This window comes from Sylvia atricapilla, chromosome 3 (genome assembly GCF_009819655.1).
Source record: "Sylvia atricapilla isolate bSylAtr1 chromosome 3, bSylAtr1.pri, whole genome shotgun sequence".
NCBI classification, from domain to species: Eukaryota; Metazoa; Chordata; class Aves; order Passeriformes; family Sylviidae; genus Sylvia; species Sylvia atricapilla.
The window spans coordinates 61,157,280-61,176,406 of NC_089142.1; the positions used below are offsets into that span (position 1 = coordinate 61,157,280).

At 40.2% G+C, this 19,127-nt stretch overlaps 1 protein-coding gene across 2 annotated transcripts in view; it reads left to right on the forward strand.

Annotated features, from left to right (window-relative positions):
* Positions 1-1,084: 1,084 nt before the first annotated feature.
* The window catches only part of TMEM181 (transmembrane protein 181), a 282,632-nt gene continuing 264,589 nt past the window's right edge, over positions 1,085-19,127 (forward strand). For both annotated transcript variants that reach the window (XR_010743233.1, XM_066315551.1), the window contains exons 1-11: positions 1,085-1,145; positions 5,756-5,859; positions 9,866-9,921; positions 10,954-11,044; positions 11,598-11,716; positions 12,777-12,896; positions 14,816-14,896; positions 15,821-15,920; positions 16,654-16,784; positions 17,393-17,484; positions 18,533-18,590. Coding sequence is in view for 1 of the 2 variants with exons in the window: in XM_066315551.1 (XP_066171648.1) it covers positions 1,138-1,145; positions 5,756-5,859; positions 9,866-9,921; positions 10,954-11,044; positions 11,598-11,716; positions 12,777-12,896; positions 14,816-14,896; positions 15,821-15,920; positions 16,654-16,784; positions 17,393-17,484; positions 18,533-18,590 (960 nt within the window). In the remaining variant the exon portion in view is untranslated. The remainder of the gene's footprint in view (positions 1,146-5,755; positions 5,860-9,865; positions 9,922-10,953; positions 11,045-11,597; positions 11,717-12,776; positions 12,897-14,815; positions 14,897-15,820; positions 15,921-16,653; positions 16,785-17,392; positions 17,485-18,532; positions 18,591-19,127) is intronic.

Below are 19,127 nucleotides of genomic sequence, written 5' to 3' on the forward strand. Positions count from 1 at the left end.
CCTCATAACCAACACTATGAGGTTCAACTAGACCAAACACTGGGTCCTACACTTTAGCCACAACCCCAGGCAGTGCCACAGGCTGGGGGACAGTAGCTGGGAAGTGGCCTGGCAGAAAAGGACCTGGGGGTGCTGCTCAGCAGCAGCTGAACACGAGCCAGCTGTGCCCAGGTGGCCAAGAAGGCCGATGGCATCTGGCCTGGGTCAGCAATGGTGTGGCCAGCAGGAGCAGGGCAGGGATTGTCCCCCTGTGCTCGGCACTGGTGAGGCCACACCTCGAGGGCTGTGATCAGTTCTGGGACCCTCACTACAGGAAGGACACTGAGGCCTGAAGCATGTCCAAGAAAGGGCAACAAAGCTGGTGAAGGGTCTGGAGCACAAGTCCTATGAGGAGCAGCTGAGGGAGCTGGCGGTGTTTGGCCTGGAGGAGGCCCAGGGGAGACCTCATCGCTCTCTACAACCACCACAAAGGAGGCTGTAGCCTCCAAGGCGGGCGTGGGTCTCTCTCCCAGGGAACCAGTGACGGGACAAGAGGAAATGGCTTTAAGCTGCACCGGAGGAGGTTCATGTTGGACATCATGAGGAATTTCTTCACAGAAAGGGTGATTAGACATTGGAATGGGCTGTCCAGGGAGGTGGTGAAGTCACCACATTTAAGGTGTTTAAGGAAAGACTGACGTGGCACTCCGTGCCATGGTGCAGCTGACACAGTGCTGTTAGGTCATAGGTTGGACTCGATGATCTTGGGGGTCTTTTCCAACCTGACTGGTGCCCTGATTCTGTGTTACTGATTTTGAGCCCGCAGCACCCGGCAGGCCAGCACCAGCCGTGTGTTGGCGGTGCAAGCCGGCTCACCAAAGATAAGGCGGCGCCGCATCGCACGCCCTCCCGAGGGTCCGTCCCGCTCTCCCTCCCGCCGCCCCGGCGGAGCGCGGTGGCGTGTCCCCTCGGGCTCGCCGTAGCTCCCCCGCCGCGCCCCCTCAGCTGCCCCGCGGCCGGGGCGCGGCCGGGCCCGTGACGTATGTGGGGCCGCGTGGCGGCCGCGCGGTGACGCACGCGGAAGGCGTCGCGCGGCGCCGGCTGTGCCACGGCGGCGGCGCGCGGAGGAGGCGGCGGCAGGGCGCGCGCGGCGCCGCCATGGAGCCGTGAGTGGGGGCGGGGGGCGCGGGGGGCGCGCGAGCCCGAGGGGCGCCGGTTCGCTCGGGGCTGCGCCGGGCCCGGGAGAACCGACTCCTTTCCCCGAGGGAGGAGCTGGGAGTCGTCACTCACGGAGTCACAGGATGGGCACGCTCGGACGGGACCGCAGCCATTGGCCGGCTGGTCCAGCCCGCCTGCTCGGGAAGGGTCAGTCCTGGAGCACGTGGCGCGGGATTGTGTCCGGACGGGTCTGGAGTATCTCCAGGGAGGGAGACTCCTCTGTCTGTTTGAGTAATCTGAATCTGGTTCGGTCTGTACACGCTATCCTCGGTAAGGAAATCAGCTCGCCGGGGGTAAAGTGGATGTTTCTGAGGTTGTGGTTCGCCGCTCAGAGCCCCGAGGGTGACTGCCCTTTTCTGTGAGTTTGCCTTTTATATAGCGAATAAAACCTTCCCCCACGCCCGGTGTCTCCACTCTCAGATTGTTTGTTAAGGGAAAAAGAAAAACTTGTTTTCCCGGATATTTCTTGGCATGGACAGAGCCATAGCCGTGATTAATTACTCAGACTTAAATGAATACAGCAAGCAACAACTAAAAAACCAAAAAAGCCAAACCCACCCTGTGCACACATACAAAGATAAAGCATAGCCGTGCTTATCTGTCAGTTGTCATGGAGCAGTTCTGTATAGTACTGACAAGGTTAATTTTATGCCTCTTATAGTCATGTGCTGCCTCATTAGCTATTAACCCTTGTGGAATACATTTGCAAGAAGAAATTCAAGGTCTTTGAGGAACAGCGAAGCATGCAATGTCTTTAAACCTTGAGCAAGTGCAGGGTGTATGGATAGTACTGTGAACGTAGGTAGCATATATAATTATTCAGATCAAAGTGGGTTTGATGGTTCTATTTGGGAGTGAGCCTAAAATAGAGAAGAGCAGTTGGAGGCAGAGATGTTGAGGCTAGGATTTCAGAAAAGCTGCTGTACATAAAAGCAAGTTATTTCTGCTTTTGAGATCAACTCTGTGCCTACCTATTGCTTAATCTCAGTTTCACCACAGCTTTCCTTTCTCTAAAGTCAGTCTTAAGTGAAAACTATTATATAACAGACTCTGTTATTCATGATGGTCTTCATTAAATACTTTGTTGTGTGGTCACAAGAAGTGGTTTGAAGATGAGGGATATCCTGAAAAACATTTTGCTGAACCTTTTGAGACAAAACTTTAGTCCAAAAGCAGGATGTAACCCACCTTTACATCTCACGTATGAATGGCCACTGAGAGATTGCAGTCGTTACAAGTGTGTGTTCCAAAGTTAACTCTGTCACAGGCTGCACTAGAGCAGTTTAGTTTTATTGACTGCTATTTGAAATGTCTTAAATATAATATTTCTCTGTTTGTATCTCAGTGCTTTCTCCTCCTTTGCAGTCAGTTTCAGGCATAAGTTAATTATAAACCACTCTGAGTTAGGATGGAGCTGAGTGTAGGTGGTAAAAGCTGCCTGAAAGACCTGCAGACAGTTGGATGGCTATGCTGGTTAAAGCATCTTCCACTTTGCTTGCTAAAGCAAAGCACAGTTCTTTACTCGTTTGAACAGGTGCATCCAGAGTGAGGAGTCTTTTTTGATTTTCCCATGAATGTGTTTCCAGCATTTCATTCTTTATTGGGCCTTTCAAATGTAAGGTAGAGGTTGTCAGTGGGGCATCACCAGCTTGCACTTACATATAATCATAAACTTAATATAATCTCTTTCCAAAAGGCAGGTGTTTAACAATGAACTTACGGGAAGGCGATTTTACCTTGCTTTGTATGGCAGCTGGTGATAGGCGCAACGAGACATTTAAATCTACACAAGGAAGTTCTGTGACTGTGGCGAGGGGCAATGAAGCGTGCATCACCTGATAGGAATGCTGAAGTTGTTGTTTGCCCTCACGAGAAATGCAGTTAAGATTTGCCTGAGTTCCTACATTTGCTGTGAATAAAAGTGTCCACGTTGCTTTACTGGCCTCTAAAGCAGCACATTCAGTCAGTGGCTTAAGTGAGACCTGAGGTGACAGGTGTGAATGGAAGGAAAACACGCGTGTGTCCCTCCTGTCTGTGTCTCCACTCTTGGCTGGGTACAGCATCCCTATTCGTAGGCAGGTGTTGCACCAGCTGGAGAGCAGTTGGAATAAATAATGAGCCAATGTCTGGAACATGTTCATTCAAAAGCTCACAAGCACATCTACTCTGGCTTATGAGTAAACCCAGGTGCTAATTGCCAGTGGTTGTAACACTTTTGGCTGGGTGAGGAGCTGGTGACTTTCCTGTAAGGAGTGTGGAGAGGGAGCTGCTTTTCATGTTCACATCGTGCATTTTGAAACCTCTGCAAAAACTTTGAAATTAGCAAAGCCAAGAACATGCACAGCCAGTCAGGAGTATCCTGCATCGGCCTGTAGGTGCTAAGTGGATGCCTGGCTGTGAGCTGTTCAGAACAGCACAAGTGTATGCTATGCTTTACTGCAAACATGATACTCTTCCATCTGTCAGCTAGGCTCAACCCATGGACTTTCCTGTGTTGAGAGATCCTCAGTATGTGCTCTGCCATGAAGCGTTTGGTGTCCACTTCAACTCTTACAGTTTATCCACTTAAACGCTTACAGTTAATTTAGTCACGATCACACTTTGTGTACTGTTTTTATATGTATCTCAGGATAATATCCCATACTTGGTGTACTTAGGTAGACAGGGAATACCAGGTCATCTGTGGAACCGAAGGAGCCCCTGGAGCTGACGGAAAAATGCACCTTAGTTGTTTGAGTACTAGTATAAATTTCATAGCTTTAACATGATTTAAATGCGTGAAGGCTGAGATTTTAAGACATTGATATAAGAAAATTACTGCAGTGACATCCCTGAAAAAGTTGTGCAGACAAGTTCTGGTTTGAAATGCCTCTATTAATTGGCGTTTTTAAAAGTCAGCTTGAAATCCTATTTGCTTGTGAGGCTTCTGTGTGATGATCCATTACTACTTATATGGTAATTACTTGGTCATTTCATGCGTGGTTTGCCTTTTCTGGCTGTACAATCAGCTCTTCTGACCTCTAGACTGCTGCAGAGTTGCTGCTGTGTGTAAAGCTGTGTGGCAAGTATTTTGCAGGTGCTGTGCCTGGAGTCCTGCGCAGCCAGTTTGTGCAGACTTGTAACATTTGCAGCTCTTCGCTTGCAGTTCTCATTACTTCTGTGGGGTTTTCCTCCCTTCCCCACCTCCTTTGTGTGGTAATAAATTAAGATTTGGATCTCTCAAACTTTACAGTAAAAAAAAAAAAAATAATGCAAATTGGTTTTGGTAGTGCTTCGTTTGGAGGAAATGCAGTGATTCTCATAGAAAATAGAGGGTATTATTACTAAATCCTGGTACTGATTTAAAGTGAATTGTCTGCTTGCTTTTGAGGGCTGCCATGCATGCAGCACATGGTACCTGGTACCAAAGTTCAGGCTGGGCTTACAGGAAGGATTTCACCACCTTTTCTGCAGTTTTTTGTTAATGTGGTGAACCAGTAAGAGCACCATTCAGCTAGGGAAAAGAAGAAAGAGCTCTGGTAGCTAAAAGGGAGCTCTGTCATTAAAGTCTTATGGATTTATTTCTTTCCATGCTGATGGTGCTCATACAAATTTATTGAAGAGCACCAACCACCCCATCAGCCCCCCAGTCCTACAGCTTTCCCATATAAACTGTACAGATTCCTGTGATCATACCTCCTGCAACAGCAGCAGAAAGTCGGGTATCCTGTGGCTCAGTTCTGGCATAACTCAAGAGGAAATGTCGGCTGTATTCTGAAACATGGTGGATTTGTCCACCTTATGTAGGTTTAGTTATTTGATCATATTTCCCTTAGGGTAACAGAACTGGAAGTTTTCTGTTTTGCAGGGAATGCAATTGGTGTTTTCAGTGCTCACCCACAGCCCTGCCCTCCTCGTTTCGTCTTTAACGTAATGATAACCACCAGTTCATAGTGCAAGAGATGGCATTGCTTGTATGTGTATTTGTATTTAGGTTCCAATAGGAAACTTGAGTTCAGGCTTTTACTTCCCAAGCTTTGGTGGAGCTCAGGCAAGAATTCAAAGCCTGAGCATGCACATCTAGCAGATCTGGAGTTCTGCCCTACTCCTTAGTTAGGGAAGACCCTGCAGGGTTGAAGTATATTTATAGGGTATGGACAACTCATCAAGATCCTGTGCAGGTAACTGAGTTGTTAGTGATTAAGCTTTAGATTAAGATTAAGCTCTTAATAGGGTCTTGGATGTTTAAATTATTAATATATGAAATAACAAAACCAACCTTTTCTCCCTTTAAGAAATGTTTTCTATTGCTCAAGTTTTAGGACAATAGAAAATACTAGCATTAAAACTAGGGGCAAAATTCATACATTTTGGAGCACAGATATGTGTGTACATATATATATATTTAATAATTCCTGTTGTCTTTGCTCTGTGAAACAGCAGCAATATCTTTTTCTCTTAGTGTTATGTGTTACCTCAGAGTTTAATTTTCTTTGTTGAAGACTGAATGGGGTTTGTTTGCTGCCCCTTTAGAAATATGACTGACACTAATGATGTGGTTTCTTTTTGCTTCCTGCAGGCTGGCCCCAATGCGATTGTATACACTGTCCAAAAGGCATTTTGTTCTGGTCTTTGTAGTATTCTTTATTTGCTTTGGTCTGACAGTCTTCATAGGAGTAGCAGGTAAGGCTGTTCTCTTTTTAGAAGACTACAGTTCTCATATACTTTGTCTAAACCTGTTGGTATTTACAGATGTATTTAAATGCTAATGAGCTTACTGCTCCTGAGTTGTGTGAGGAAGCATTAGTCCTGAGGTGGACAGGGAAGTGTTTCCTCCATCTCACTTTTTCATAGGAGTACCACCTGCAAACACTTGGTATTTGCAACTGCTTTGCAGGGGAGTGTCGATCTAATGAAACAAAAGCGGCTTCATTGCAATGTAATTTTTCAGCAGACTGCTATATTAATTGTTTTTCTTTGTATTTCTGTCTGCAAAATGGTAGTGCTAATACTTGATTTCCTGTGAGGAAAGTGATAACTGTTTGTAAAGCCTTCTAAATGTTTGGGTGATAAATGCCACATATATACAAAATCTTTTATTGTCAAAATATGAACTTCACTTGTCAAACATCCATGAGCTTAGGTCTCTGGTTTCAGAATCTTTGTGAGAGTCCTGACATGACCTGGGAGGTTTAGCACTGAGTGCCTGGGTACTCATCCTGGATATTAGAGAGCTTTGTGGTAGTCTGGTCAACAAAGATGCAGTGTCACTAGGGAGTTGAAAAGCATGGGACCCTTCTTTATTTCATGCCAAAGAGCTTTTCCAGGGCTAAAACATACTTGAATAATAAGTCAGTGTACTCTCCTAGCAGTGTTAAATATACTCTGCTGTCAGGAGAGCTTTATTGATGCAGAAGTTAAATGACAGGGAGAAAGGGAAGAAGGGACTGGTACCCATTAAGCAACCCACCCCCATATAAGAATTACTTGAGGTTATTACCATCTTACTTTTCTTTACTGCTGTCTTCCACATCACTCAGCGTGTTCAGTGTGTTCTGTGCCCCGCTCTGACACTTTCTGACCTGTCTGTTGGGTTGTCTCTACCTCTGCCCTGCCCTTCCCCTCCTTTAGAGTGAGAAGGGCTGCCCAGGCCTGGGAGCTATCCAATCCTTCTTGCCATGGAAAGAAGGGTGGGTTAATTGGAGGCAGCTGTTTGGACTTTTTATGCCCATCTGTGTCTTGTGGGTGATACAATGTTATTTTTCATAATAGCCTTCAATAATAAAATTTGCCTGTGAAATAAAACCTTCTTTCCTGCTGTTTGATTTATTATAGCAGTCAAAGGTCTAAACAGCCTTTCAGTTCATAAAGGTAAATCACTGATATTCCTGTGACTTGCTGAAGGATGCTGAAGGGCATTATTTGACCACTAAAATACTGCATAAACACATTTGCAAAAGTGCATTTTATGACAAAGGAAAAAATGGACAGTTTGTACTAAAAGAAAAAGTAAATTTCAAAGTTTCATTTGGTTTTTTTTCTTTCTTTTCTTTTATTTTAGTGTGTGTTAATAAATCTATTTACTTTGAATTGAATCTGTTTTGCCTTTTTCTTCCAAATCCTATCTCCCCCCCCTAAAAAAAAACCCACTCAAACCACTACAGTAAATTAGGCAAAACAGAATTGGGCAAACGTAAAACCACTACAAAGAGAAAACTGAGTGTTTTGTTCTTAGTCAGTAGCAGAAGCTGAGTAGGAGCTGTGCTGGTGTAAGGTGTCTGCATGCAGAGTAATCTGGTGATGTGGTTACCTTTGGCCCAGGGGACTTGGCTGCTGTACCATGCTGTGTTCCCAAGCCTTGCCTGTGATCCCCTTCAGGAGCTGGCACGGCTGTGCGATTCTTGTCCTTGTGAGATTGGTTTGCTGGATAGTTTGGCTGACACTGTTCATTATTGTAACTTAAGTATTTTTAAAAGGATGCTGTTTACCTTGGGAGGAGACCCGCTGAACAATTACTGTGATATTCCTCACAGCTTTTGTTGACAGCTGCTTGCTTCCTGTGAATGGAAGGAGGGGCCCTAACAGCAGAAAGCTCCCTCGTTAAAGGGTACAGTCTGAGGAAAGCTCACCAAACCCACTAAGTAAATGGAACTGTGGGAGATACATCCATGTTTTCTGTGCTACTTAAATATGCCATTGCCCATGCTCAACATCTACACCTGCAGTTTGAGAAGCCTGGCAGAACTCTTGGTTTTCATCTAAGAAATCAAGACAGTTTGATCAAAGATGGATGCTGCTCTTACAGTTCCTGTAACTCAAAACAGACATAGACTTGTTTGGTCTTTATTCCCAGTTGCACTCACTTTCTTTCTCTTTTCACAATGGGTCTGTGTTATCTTTGAGGTGAGACAAGTTCAAAGAAAATCCAAGGTGCAGAAGTCATTTTCTGTAGCTGTGCAGTTCATCACCTCAGGGTGGTTCTTTGCCTTCATCTGTTATTATGTTAAGTGAGCAGGACTAAAATAAACAATAACTATTTAAATTAGTTTCCATTTGTTAGTAATGCAGCCACAGCATAATTTTGTTTTAAAACCTCTTACATATCACTTGTTAGAGAAGAAGCAGTTACAACACTAGAACTTCATTGTTTGTTTGATTGCTGTTCTTAAAAACTTTGGCTGTGATTTCTCTGTCCCAGTATTGGTTCATGTCTTCCAATTAAAAAAATAAAAACCTGTAAAAAAGGCTAATTCTATTTGTTTCATCAAGACTTAATGACTGGTATGTGATGGCTTACCAACTGTGAACACCTACTGAAACTAAATTTTGCTTTTTAAAACAAAAAATGCCTTTCAAAAATCTGATTTATATGTACTTGAAAACTGGAAAGTCCAATGATGCAGAACTGACTTTATAGTGGGTGGCTGTTAGTGATGTTGCACTGCAATTCTAATATGAATCTCTGGCTGTGATGGCTGCAATTCCTAATTTTGCCTTTAAGTCTGTAAGATGGTTAATATTGTTATCAGAGTGGTTGTAGGAGCCCGAGCAGTGCTGCATGTTTAGAGCTGTCATGACAGCTAACCTGTCATGGACAGAGTGATCCCGAGTGGCTCATTTATAAACATTCTTCTTTTCCATTGTTTCTCTGTAGTAACTTTGAAGTGTTTGGTCTTTGTGGGAAACTGCTTTTCTTGCATCATTTTTATAATACTGAGTTTGTGATTGAAGGAGCATATTTTGAGGGTTAAAAAGTTCCATTAAATTGCCAGACCAAATATATACAGGGAGAGACCATTTAGATAGAGAGCTCTTCCTGGCCCAAATACAGGTGTATATGTCTTGCTTATGTCCCTACCTGCTGTACATCTTCTCTGTGTGTGTTCACAACCTGCTGTATAGACATAGATCTTCTCCTGCTCTTCCCTACTGTCACTTTCCTGGTTTAGTCCTTTTGTGTTCTGTGTATGTAAAAACGTGTCCATTCCTCCTGTCCTCAGTACCTGGTGCTCTTGCGTGGCTAAAGGGAAATTGTGCCGCTGTCTGGAACCACCTTACTGGGGGTTATGCAGAGGATGGGGCTTTTCTCAGAGGTGCAACACAAGCTGGAACACAAGCAATTCCAGTTAGATATTAGGAAATTTTTCTTAATGTAATGGTAGTTAAATACTGGAACAGGTTTCGCAGCCAGGTTGTGGGAGTCTCTGTTCTTAAAGATGTTAAAGACTTAACTGGCCATGGCCCTCAGCAACCTGATCTAATTAAACAAGGGGGTTCTGTAGCTGAGTGTTTTCATGATTGCATTCCCATAAATTCTTGGGAGATATATGTACATATAGATAGATATAGATGTAGATGAATAAAAAACTATTACTAAAATTGTAGTAGTTTGGAGCACACATTCAGGGCTTTTGACGTGAAGTTCTTGATTATTTATAATTTACTTTATTTAATAGTGTGTAGAAATACCATGGCAGAGATGCTTAAAGGAACATGCAGGTCAAATTTATAAACTGTATTGAAATATCCAAATGCTTTACCCTTTATCTGAAGCATCTGAAAAGTGGAATACTATTTACCTGCTTTGCAGGGGATATTTTGTACAGTCTTTTGAAAACCTATGTTTACATCATCACTTATATGTATACTTCAATGTTACTTTCTTTCTTCCTTCTTATATATTGTATAGGTCCTAATGTAATTGAAACTTCTGTAGCCAGAACTGACTTAAATAACAGCCTAAAGGTAAGAGTTAACTAATATGGTTGAATTATATGAATGGTGTTATTTGATCTTAGCAATATTAAACATTTCCCTCCTTCCCCCCAGTTATTTTAAACATTTAAACTTTTACTGCAGAATGTCTTAGTGGTGCTTTCCAGTTTGAAGCTGAATGTGCCGTATTGTACTACCACTGGCTTACCTCATGAATAGCCCAGCAGCAATTTCTGGTCTCTCTTCCTGTTGTGAGCAGGTCAGGTAGAGATTTCTAGGATATTTCTGCACAACAGTTTCTGATAAAGAAACATGGGAGTTTTTCCCTGGTGAATTAATGTTGGAGATTATTGTAGGGGATTCAGAAATAGAAATTGAGAACGTGCATTCAAAAACAATGCACTCACTGGCAACTAATGCTATTCCTCTTGTGATTTCCCTTTCTATCATCTGTAAACAAATATTTCTTGTTAATTGTTCACTATCATGTGACCAAGACATGGGATCTGACTTCCGGAATGGTCACGTGTTCTTAAATGCTTTCATATTTTGGTTCTTGGTTCTTGCATTTTTGTTTGTCTAGCTCTTCACTCTCAACCTAACATCTACAGTATTTTTTGTGAAAGTGCAAAAAAGGTTTTGTTGTGGGTTTTTTCTTTGGGCTTTTTGTAATTACAGTTTTACAAGTTACAAACTATGTAGCAGATGAAAGCCCACAAATCTGACTTTGGACGTAAGGCGCTAAAAACTATTTCTTCTATTCAGGCTAGGCCTCAGGATTTTGTTTTTCATATCTGAACTTTTCTGTTTTATTGCTTCTGCTTTTATGAATTTAGGTAGTTGTATGTTTCCTTAATTCAGTGCTTTGCAAAATACATGGGCTGTTTAAGCTACTTCTCTGGAAGACTTCTATGTTATCTGCTTATCATGCTCTCTACTGAGTAGCACGTAGAAATCTCTTCCCAAAAACATTGTCACAAACATAATTAACATGCCTTTCATCGTTGTAACTATAGGTAAGTCATGTAACAGTGGTTGCTAACCTTGTGGGGTTTTTTCCAGCTGAAGCCATTTAATTTAAGTTCGCCACCACTGTCAACTTACAACCAGCAGCTGTGGCTGACCTGTGTGGTTGAGTTGGATCATGATGATGGTGAGAATCTAACCTAATTCTCAGGAAACTCCTATAGTAACCTGTCTATTGTGTCTTTAATTCCATCTGTCACACACATGATCCTGTTGCTTTCTGGCTGCAGTTAGTGGGTTTTTCCTCTGATATGTTTTTCTTCCACTTCACCTCTCTCCCTTGATAAAGACATGGACAGCACTGATTGAATTGTAAGCAAGAAGAGTAGGGGGAAAGTTGTTTGTTATTTTTGTGAAATCAGTAGTATCTAAATAATCTGTGTATTTCCTTCTTCATTTTGGGAGGAATTAGATGAGTAGATTGTAATGATACTGATTTTTCAGTACAGCTTCCCTGTATATATGTGAGAAATACTGAATTAGTGATTGTTAATCTGTCAAGATTAAGTACAGGGCTTGTGACTTACTGTCTATGTATAAAAATACTGTACCCCCTACTCCAGTAATGTGTAACTGAGTAGTATTTGGATAGCATATGTGTTTTAAATGATTTTGGAACTCTATTTGATATTTAATTTCTGCATGTAGCAATAGATTAATGTTTTCTGTTTTCATTGCAGTATCCCTGAAGAAGAATGTGACAATGACAGTCAGAGTCCTGGGAGTGGTGAAGGATGGGAGCACACCATACGTTAACAATCAAGTTCACAATCGAACCAGATTACTCAGCTGTGAACAAGTATGCACTTGCTTAAACAAAACTCTGGTGTAGTGCATTTTCTTTGAATCTGTGTGCATGCTGCTTTATGTTGCAAATAAGAATGTACCTGTTAAACACAACTCAGGAAAGACTCTGCAGGACAGTTTTATTCGTAATGGCAATGTAGGCTGTAATGCTGACAAGACACCTACCTGTCCACCTTTCTTCTGTTTGCTTCTGTGGCTTGTGTCTATTGCCCATTAAAGACCCATCTTTCTTGTTAGAGTTGTTCTTTGTCAGTAAAGCAGTGAGTCCTGTTCAGTCACCTAAACAGATTACCAGTACTGAAGAAAGAGATATTGTAGCAGAAGATTGGATATGGGATTCCAGAGGAAATAAAAATTATTCTTCAACACCTTGCAAAATCTGCTTGAAATCAGCTGGCGGCTGTGTTCTGAAAAAGCCAATTTTTTTTTGCCACTGTGAAGAAGCATTTGGAGATTCTAATGTCATTTTCACTGAAATTTAAGCTTAAATTCAAAACAGCTTCTCCAATGCAAATCCTTTAGGAAGGACATAGCTGAAGTTTTTTTATGATAAGCATTATAGTAAAATAAGTGTTTTCTTTTTCTATAGATACATGCACATATCTATGAAATTTGCAGAAATTAATTAATAGTGCTCCAATGCATTTAATTACACAGCCAAGAGAGCAACATACTTAGCTTTTCTTTTTCCTCCTGTTAGCTTTTAAAAATGAATTCATACAAGGTAGCCCCATCTCACCAGCTTGAGTCAGTGACAGAGTTAATTGGTTCCATCCTGGTGCTACAAGCAGTTGCTGGCAGCAGCTCAGGTGAAAAGCTGGAACTGTTTATTGTTCGGCCACTGATCCACCTGACTGACTTTATCAGCTTCTTCTGCTCTCTCCAGTGTCTTTCAAGAAAGTCTTGATCAGACTGATTGAGATTGGTGAGATATATAATAAATGTCATCAGTATTAGACCATTTAGGAACAAATTCTCCAATCTGTACTAACAGTGGATATTCTGGAATAATTTGAAGACTTCTATGTACTGTTCTCCGTGTGTGTTCACAGAAATGCAGTGAAATCATTGTGGCTCACCTGGGATACCTGAACTACACTCAGTACAACATATTTGTTAGCTTTGAAGATCTAAACAAGTTAACATACACCATCCAGAACATTACTTTCACAGTAAGTATAAAGGTTTATACTAGTAAAAGAAGTCTCTTTAATGCTGTAGAAGTGGGCTTTAACTGTAACAAAAAAGTGTCAGATTTTTGAAGATAAATGCATCATAATTTTATTTTCTGTCACTACTGATGTCAGAGCTATTATAGCATTTACTGTTGATAAGGGTCTAAACCATATTTTTTAACTCTATAAGGAAAAAAATGCTCTCAGAACTGCTGTTGCTGTATTCTGTAATAGATAAATTTAGTCTGAATGCTGGGAGATATTCAAGATGCAGGCAATCTAGATTAGAACATCCAATTTTCTTTATTTGCTTATAGAGATGCTGCCTCTCTGCAGGATGGTATTTTTTTCAGCCTCTTCAGGAGGTATATCTGAATTAGCAAAATTTCCCAGACTTCATAAAAGTGTGGGCTGGAAAGGTTTAAGTAACTCAAAGAAAAATGAAGAGATATTTTGGGGAGGGCACTGTGCTTATGAGGAAGAGAATTTTTTTTTTCAGCTTACACAAGCAGGTTGCTAAAATAATTCACTCAAATGATCTCCAGTGGAATAACTGTCTCAGTTAATGGTGTTAAAGATTGCTTATAAAGCACTTATGTCATGTGTATTGATTGACTTCAGAAAGAAATTTAGGAACATTTGCATTGGGAGAAAAGGGAACTAAACCAAGTTTATAATACAGCTTACTCTGATATATTTACCTAATACAGGATTCAGTGTGTCAGATCAGGTAGCAACCAAAAATCTTACTGTAAAGGAAAAGTATTTTTAATATACTGTATTAACTTTGTAAATGTTAATATTTTTAATACTCTAGTGCATAAAGCATATAATTAAAAATAAACTCTAAGGGGGAAGAAAAACCCTAGGCTCACAAACCCTTTATTTAGTTCTGAATTTCAAACAGAACAAAGTGTTGGGACATTTATAGTTGTACAGTTTTTTATCTTGCTTTGCAGGTTGCCTTTAAGGCAGACCTGTATGCAATCTCCAAAAACCTCCAACCCAAACTTTCCGGCAGCAACTAAAATTAGCATATTTATTTCATTATTACAGTTGTTTATGGTGATCTCAGTTGAAACCAAAGGATTGCCTTTTGTATAATAGGTTTCTCTACATATAATTTTCGTTCTACATTTACAGTTTAAAAAGACAAGACAGAGGTTGAGAGATTTAATACATTGAAAGGTAAAGCTTCTTGTTCAGATGAGCAGAGCATATATTGTGCCAGGGAGCTTACATTTCAAAAATGGCTTCAGAAGCATGCCAGGTATGAGATAAATTGTCAAGAGAGCAGTTTATACAAACTGATGTCTTATAATTAATATTTATGATCTTTTAATAATTAGAGTAGAAAAAGGAGGATTTCCCCCTTAACCTATATAAAGATTTCTGTGTTCCTTGTAAGCTGCTTATCCTTCCTTTACATGATTTTCTCTTCTTTAACTTCTGAGACACATGAGTAAACTTTAAGAAAATAAACTCCTTGTAGGAAGTACCTCTGTACCTTTCTGACCTCATCGTAATCAATTTATGCATCTGACCTTGGTAGTGCAGAAGAACACACTGGATTTACTCATTTATTGGCATTCAAACTTGGGTTGAAAGTATAACTGGGATCAGTGAAGATTGTTTGTCCTGAGAGTGCTTTAATATATGACCACACCGAGTATGTTACGAAGTGGCAGGTAAAAGAGAAGCAAGGCTGTCAGGCTGCTTTGCTTATCTTTTTATCAGATAGTCCTGTGAGTACAAATTTATCTTTATTTTTCCGTGGTGACATAGTGGAATTTAGTTATACCTTTAAATTTTGAAAAGGCACAGATCATTTCAGTATGTGCAGTAAAGTGCTAATCATTGATGTCATATGTACTCTGTCACAATACTGCTCACTGGGCTCTTTTGGTTTCTTGTAGTGGAAGACCTATAATCCAACCTTTTCACAAGTGGAAATATGGTTCCGATTTGTCTTTGTAGTTCTTACTTTTATGGTCACGGTAAGATGTTTTTGCAGCTTTTCTGGAGTTTATTCTGTAGGCAGCTGATAACGCTGCTCTGTAATGCTGTGTTTAGGACTTTAACCCCAGGCAGCAAAGTTGACATGTCACTGAATGGATGTAAAAACTTTTCTGAAATACTTATGTAGTTGCTGCTTTTATGTTTATACAAGTGATAAATGGGAAAACTTGTTTTTCTAAACTCTGGATTTGGATTAAGCAGACAAAAATTGCATAGACAAAGAAAATTATGATGAGACGCTAAAGAAAAGTACTTTTTTGCAGTTGTAGAAAGGCTCAGGAGTAGGATGGCCAGTGTGGGCTGTTTGACCTTGATCTAACATTAAAGTTATTTCTGCTTTGCTTGTGAGGATGGGCCAGATGACCCCCAGCGGTCCCTTTCAACCTAAATTATGGTATGATTAGATGCTATCTCCTCTCTAACCTGTCTTGGCTCCTGGAAAATAAATGTTTTGAAAAAAAACCAACATAAAATCTAAAATCCTGAATTTTTAGAGTAGAGACACCAAAGTACTGTGTGCTTCCATAGCACTTTTTTCACAGATGATGTTGCTCAGGTAATTGTAAATATAAAATGCAACCTGCTTTTTAAAAAAGTGAGTTCAAGTGGAAGTAGCTGATAGCGTGTGACCAGAGGCAGCATCTTTTTTTTCCACACACTGTTGATTTTCATGTACGGGCTGGTTTACTTCTCAGTTTGCTTGAGAAATTAAGCAATTTGCATTGGGGTCAGCAAGCAAACTTGAAATAGAAACTAGGAGACCTGGCTCCGGTTTTACAGTGTTCTCAGTGGCAGAGGCTTTGTGAAGTAGTCTTTGCAGTGTGTATGCTCTGGTTTAGCTCTGGTTAAACCATTGAAGGATGTATTCCTTCCTTACAAATTGTTGTTGTTGTTTTTTATAGTGTCTGTTTGCACATTCCCTGCGGAAATTCTCCATGAGAGACTGGGGTATTGAGCAGAAATGGATGTCCATCCTACTTCCTCTCTTGCTACTTTACAATGGTACTTGCATACTTTAATTTTTTGAAAGGCACCTTTTTAAAAAAGAAGCAGGAAAAGAACAAGACAGAAAGAGAAGGCAAAATGGAATTTCTCCTTGAACTTATAAGCAGTGTTTTATAAAGCTTAAGAAAACTAAATTTAAAAAAACCCCAACCCTTTCCAAGTGTAGCAAATTCAAGGGCATAATGAGTGGGTGGATTTTGTTCTTTTCAGTCACATGGATGTAAGCTATTTGTTTAAGGCTCTGATTGAAATAGGTGCCTGCCATACTTAACCTTCAGTTTGTGTTTGTTTGCTGTCTTACTTCTTCATTTTTCAGATAATCACGCTTTAGTTAAAAATGGAGGCTACTTCTAGTCCAGTAAATCACAGCAAATTCTAGCACTTCCTAGCAGTGTCAAAAGAATATTTGCATGATAGTCATTATATGATAATTTTTTAGGTTGTCACCATTAACAGTGGTTTAATAGAAAGTCTAATAAAACTTGAAATCTTCTGGAAATGTTTGCAATGATTTGAGATTATTTCTACAGCAAAGTGAATTGCTGCTGGAGGTAGCATTTTCTTTGTTAATTCCTTTAAAATAAAGCAAGCTTCAGTATAATTTACTGGTGTAATTCAAAAAAATCTAGGGGTTTTTGTTCTGATGAAGGTAGATTCTGTTTCACTTTTCATACTGAAAGGGTTTTTTTCTCTCTGTTTAACTTTTTTTTTTTTTCTTATTTTGTTACAGATCCATTTTTCCCTCTTTCTTTTCTGGTGAATAGCTGGTTTCCTGGAATGCTGGATGATCTATTCCAGTCACTTTTTCTGTGTGCATTGTTGTTGTTCTGGCTTTGTGTCTACCATGGTATAAGAGTGCAGGTGAGAGATGCAACAGTATCTTCTACCTGCTGAGGAGACAGGACTTTTGTTCAGTTCTCTCAATAGGTGACCAAAATGAAATCAAATTCTCACAAAACAGACATTTATTTTGTTCATAAAGCACAATGTGACATATGAAGCTTTGGAGTTAGAATGATTTATGGGGAAGTAGATTGTTTTGAGTCAGCCAAGCCTAAATGAAGTAGATGGAACTGCCATCAGAATTGTGATGGCATTATGCTTCATTCTTGCTTGAAGGGTTTTGATGTTATATGTGGTAGTTGATTGGTTTTTTAAACTACTTTAAAGTACTGCATAAGAGAAATAGGAATTCTGGGGCCTATTCCTGTATTTGCATTATCACTGAAATATGAGGGACCTTATAAATAGGATGCTGCAATTCTGCTTCATCTTATTAACACAAATGATGATACAATGTAATGTCTTCCCTAGTCACTTGTGCAGGATAAAAACAAAAAAGATCAGTCTCTTAATCCAGTTCATGTTGAGTGAAACAAACACAAATGATAGTTATTTTATTCTGTCAGGAATGTATAAAATCTCAAGTGTGAGTTCACACTTCCACCACACTATTGTTTTCTTAACAGGGGGAAAGGAAGTGCTTAACTTTCTATCTGCCCAAATTCTTTATTGTTGGACTGTTGTGGCTGGCCTCTGTTACACTGGGGATATGGCAAACGTAAGTAATTTAAAATGTATTGCACAAGTGTGAGCTGAGAGTGTTCGAGAGTGAGAAGATTGTGTGTACCTAGTGCTATCTGTTTCTTAATGCTCAGATTTTGATGTAGGAATAGAGTTCAAATTCTTACATATTTCTATTCTGCAAATTGTAACTGATTTGAAAACAGTTCTCCATGGACAACCTAGTAGTAAATAATCTCATAAATCTGAGTGTGATCTAGAAATCACTACTTTGTCAGTATGTTGTGGCTCCCTATAAGAATCACTCTAGTGCTATGGTTCAATTAGCTTTTAGTAGCTGAAGCAACAGTTTCTCTGTAGCTAATTATGACGTAGTTTCACCAGACTTTCTTTGAAGCTGCACAACTGGTACAGACATGGCTTAGTCAAGCTATGCTGTGTTTGCTCAGAGCTCTGTTCTTTTGTTTGGTTTAAGTGGTTCTCCCTTTTTTCCAATTTGTTGGGTTAACATAAAGGTGTCGCTCTTCCCCACCCAGAAAACTTCATCCCTTTTAGAACATTTGTAGTTTCTATACTGTTTTAGTCTCAAGTGTTTGCCTCTTATTGTATCTCTCAGAAGGAAGATCCCTTCTAACCTTCTCTTTGCCATTGTACTTTATTGAAAGCAGTGCAGTTGCAGGAAATGCTTATGCTGTTAATAAAATTGCTATGAGGGAAGGCCTGATGCCACAGATTTCTAAGGATAAAATGTAGACACTGAATCCTGAAGACTTGTAGGAATCCTGAAGACTTGTAGGAATTTACAAGATACGCATTTTCTAAAGAACAAGTGGGATTAGACAAGATCCCAATTTAAATCCTCCGTGTTACTTCAAATTTAGTTTGCTCTAAATATATGGTAAATTGTCATGACCCCATTGGAATTAATGGTATTGCACCAACTTACACAGTCAGACCCTTTTGTTATAAACTCTGTATAGTAACCTTAAACCTTTTATTTGTGAGTGGGTTTCTTGGTTGGCATGTCTTTTTAACCTTGTCTGGAATTGTGCACATACCACTTTTTAATTTTGAATCTTTTCTAGCGTGAATGAAGTACACGACCCTACATATCAATACAGGGTTGACACAGGTAATTTCCAGGTAAGTCAAAAATTACTTCTTGCTGTCCAATTGTCAGGTACAGTTAAGCAATATAAGGAGATACAGGGCTTTTTCTTCTATAAAAATATGTAATACAGTTTAGAAAATGGGAAATGCTGGTCAGACAGTCTTATTCTGACTAGAGTGCTTTTGGTTTTGCTTTGGATCATGCATAGACCATACTGAGATCTCTCCCATTGAGAAAAGTAAATTGTCTTGCAAACCTGGAGACTAAACACCACAAGTTTGTTGGGATTGAAAGAAAAAAAATTAAGCCTGTTATTCAGTTTTGTATATCTTAACTTCCACCAAGGTCCCTTACCCTAGTAAATTTCAGACTTTCTTGTTGTAAAGGAAGATTTGATGTACATGGGTCCTTGTTCTTAAGAGCTGTGTTTTTAGAAAATTATTGAGATTCAGCCAACTCTGAACTCGGTTAACGAAATCCTGGCTTCTATTAAGCATCCTTTCCTTACATTCCCCAGAAACCTCCCTGAATGTGTCACCGTCCTTGTCTCATGAGCCTACTTCCCCTGC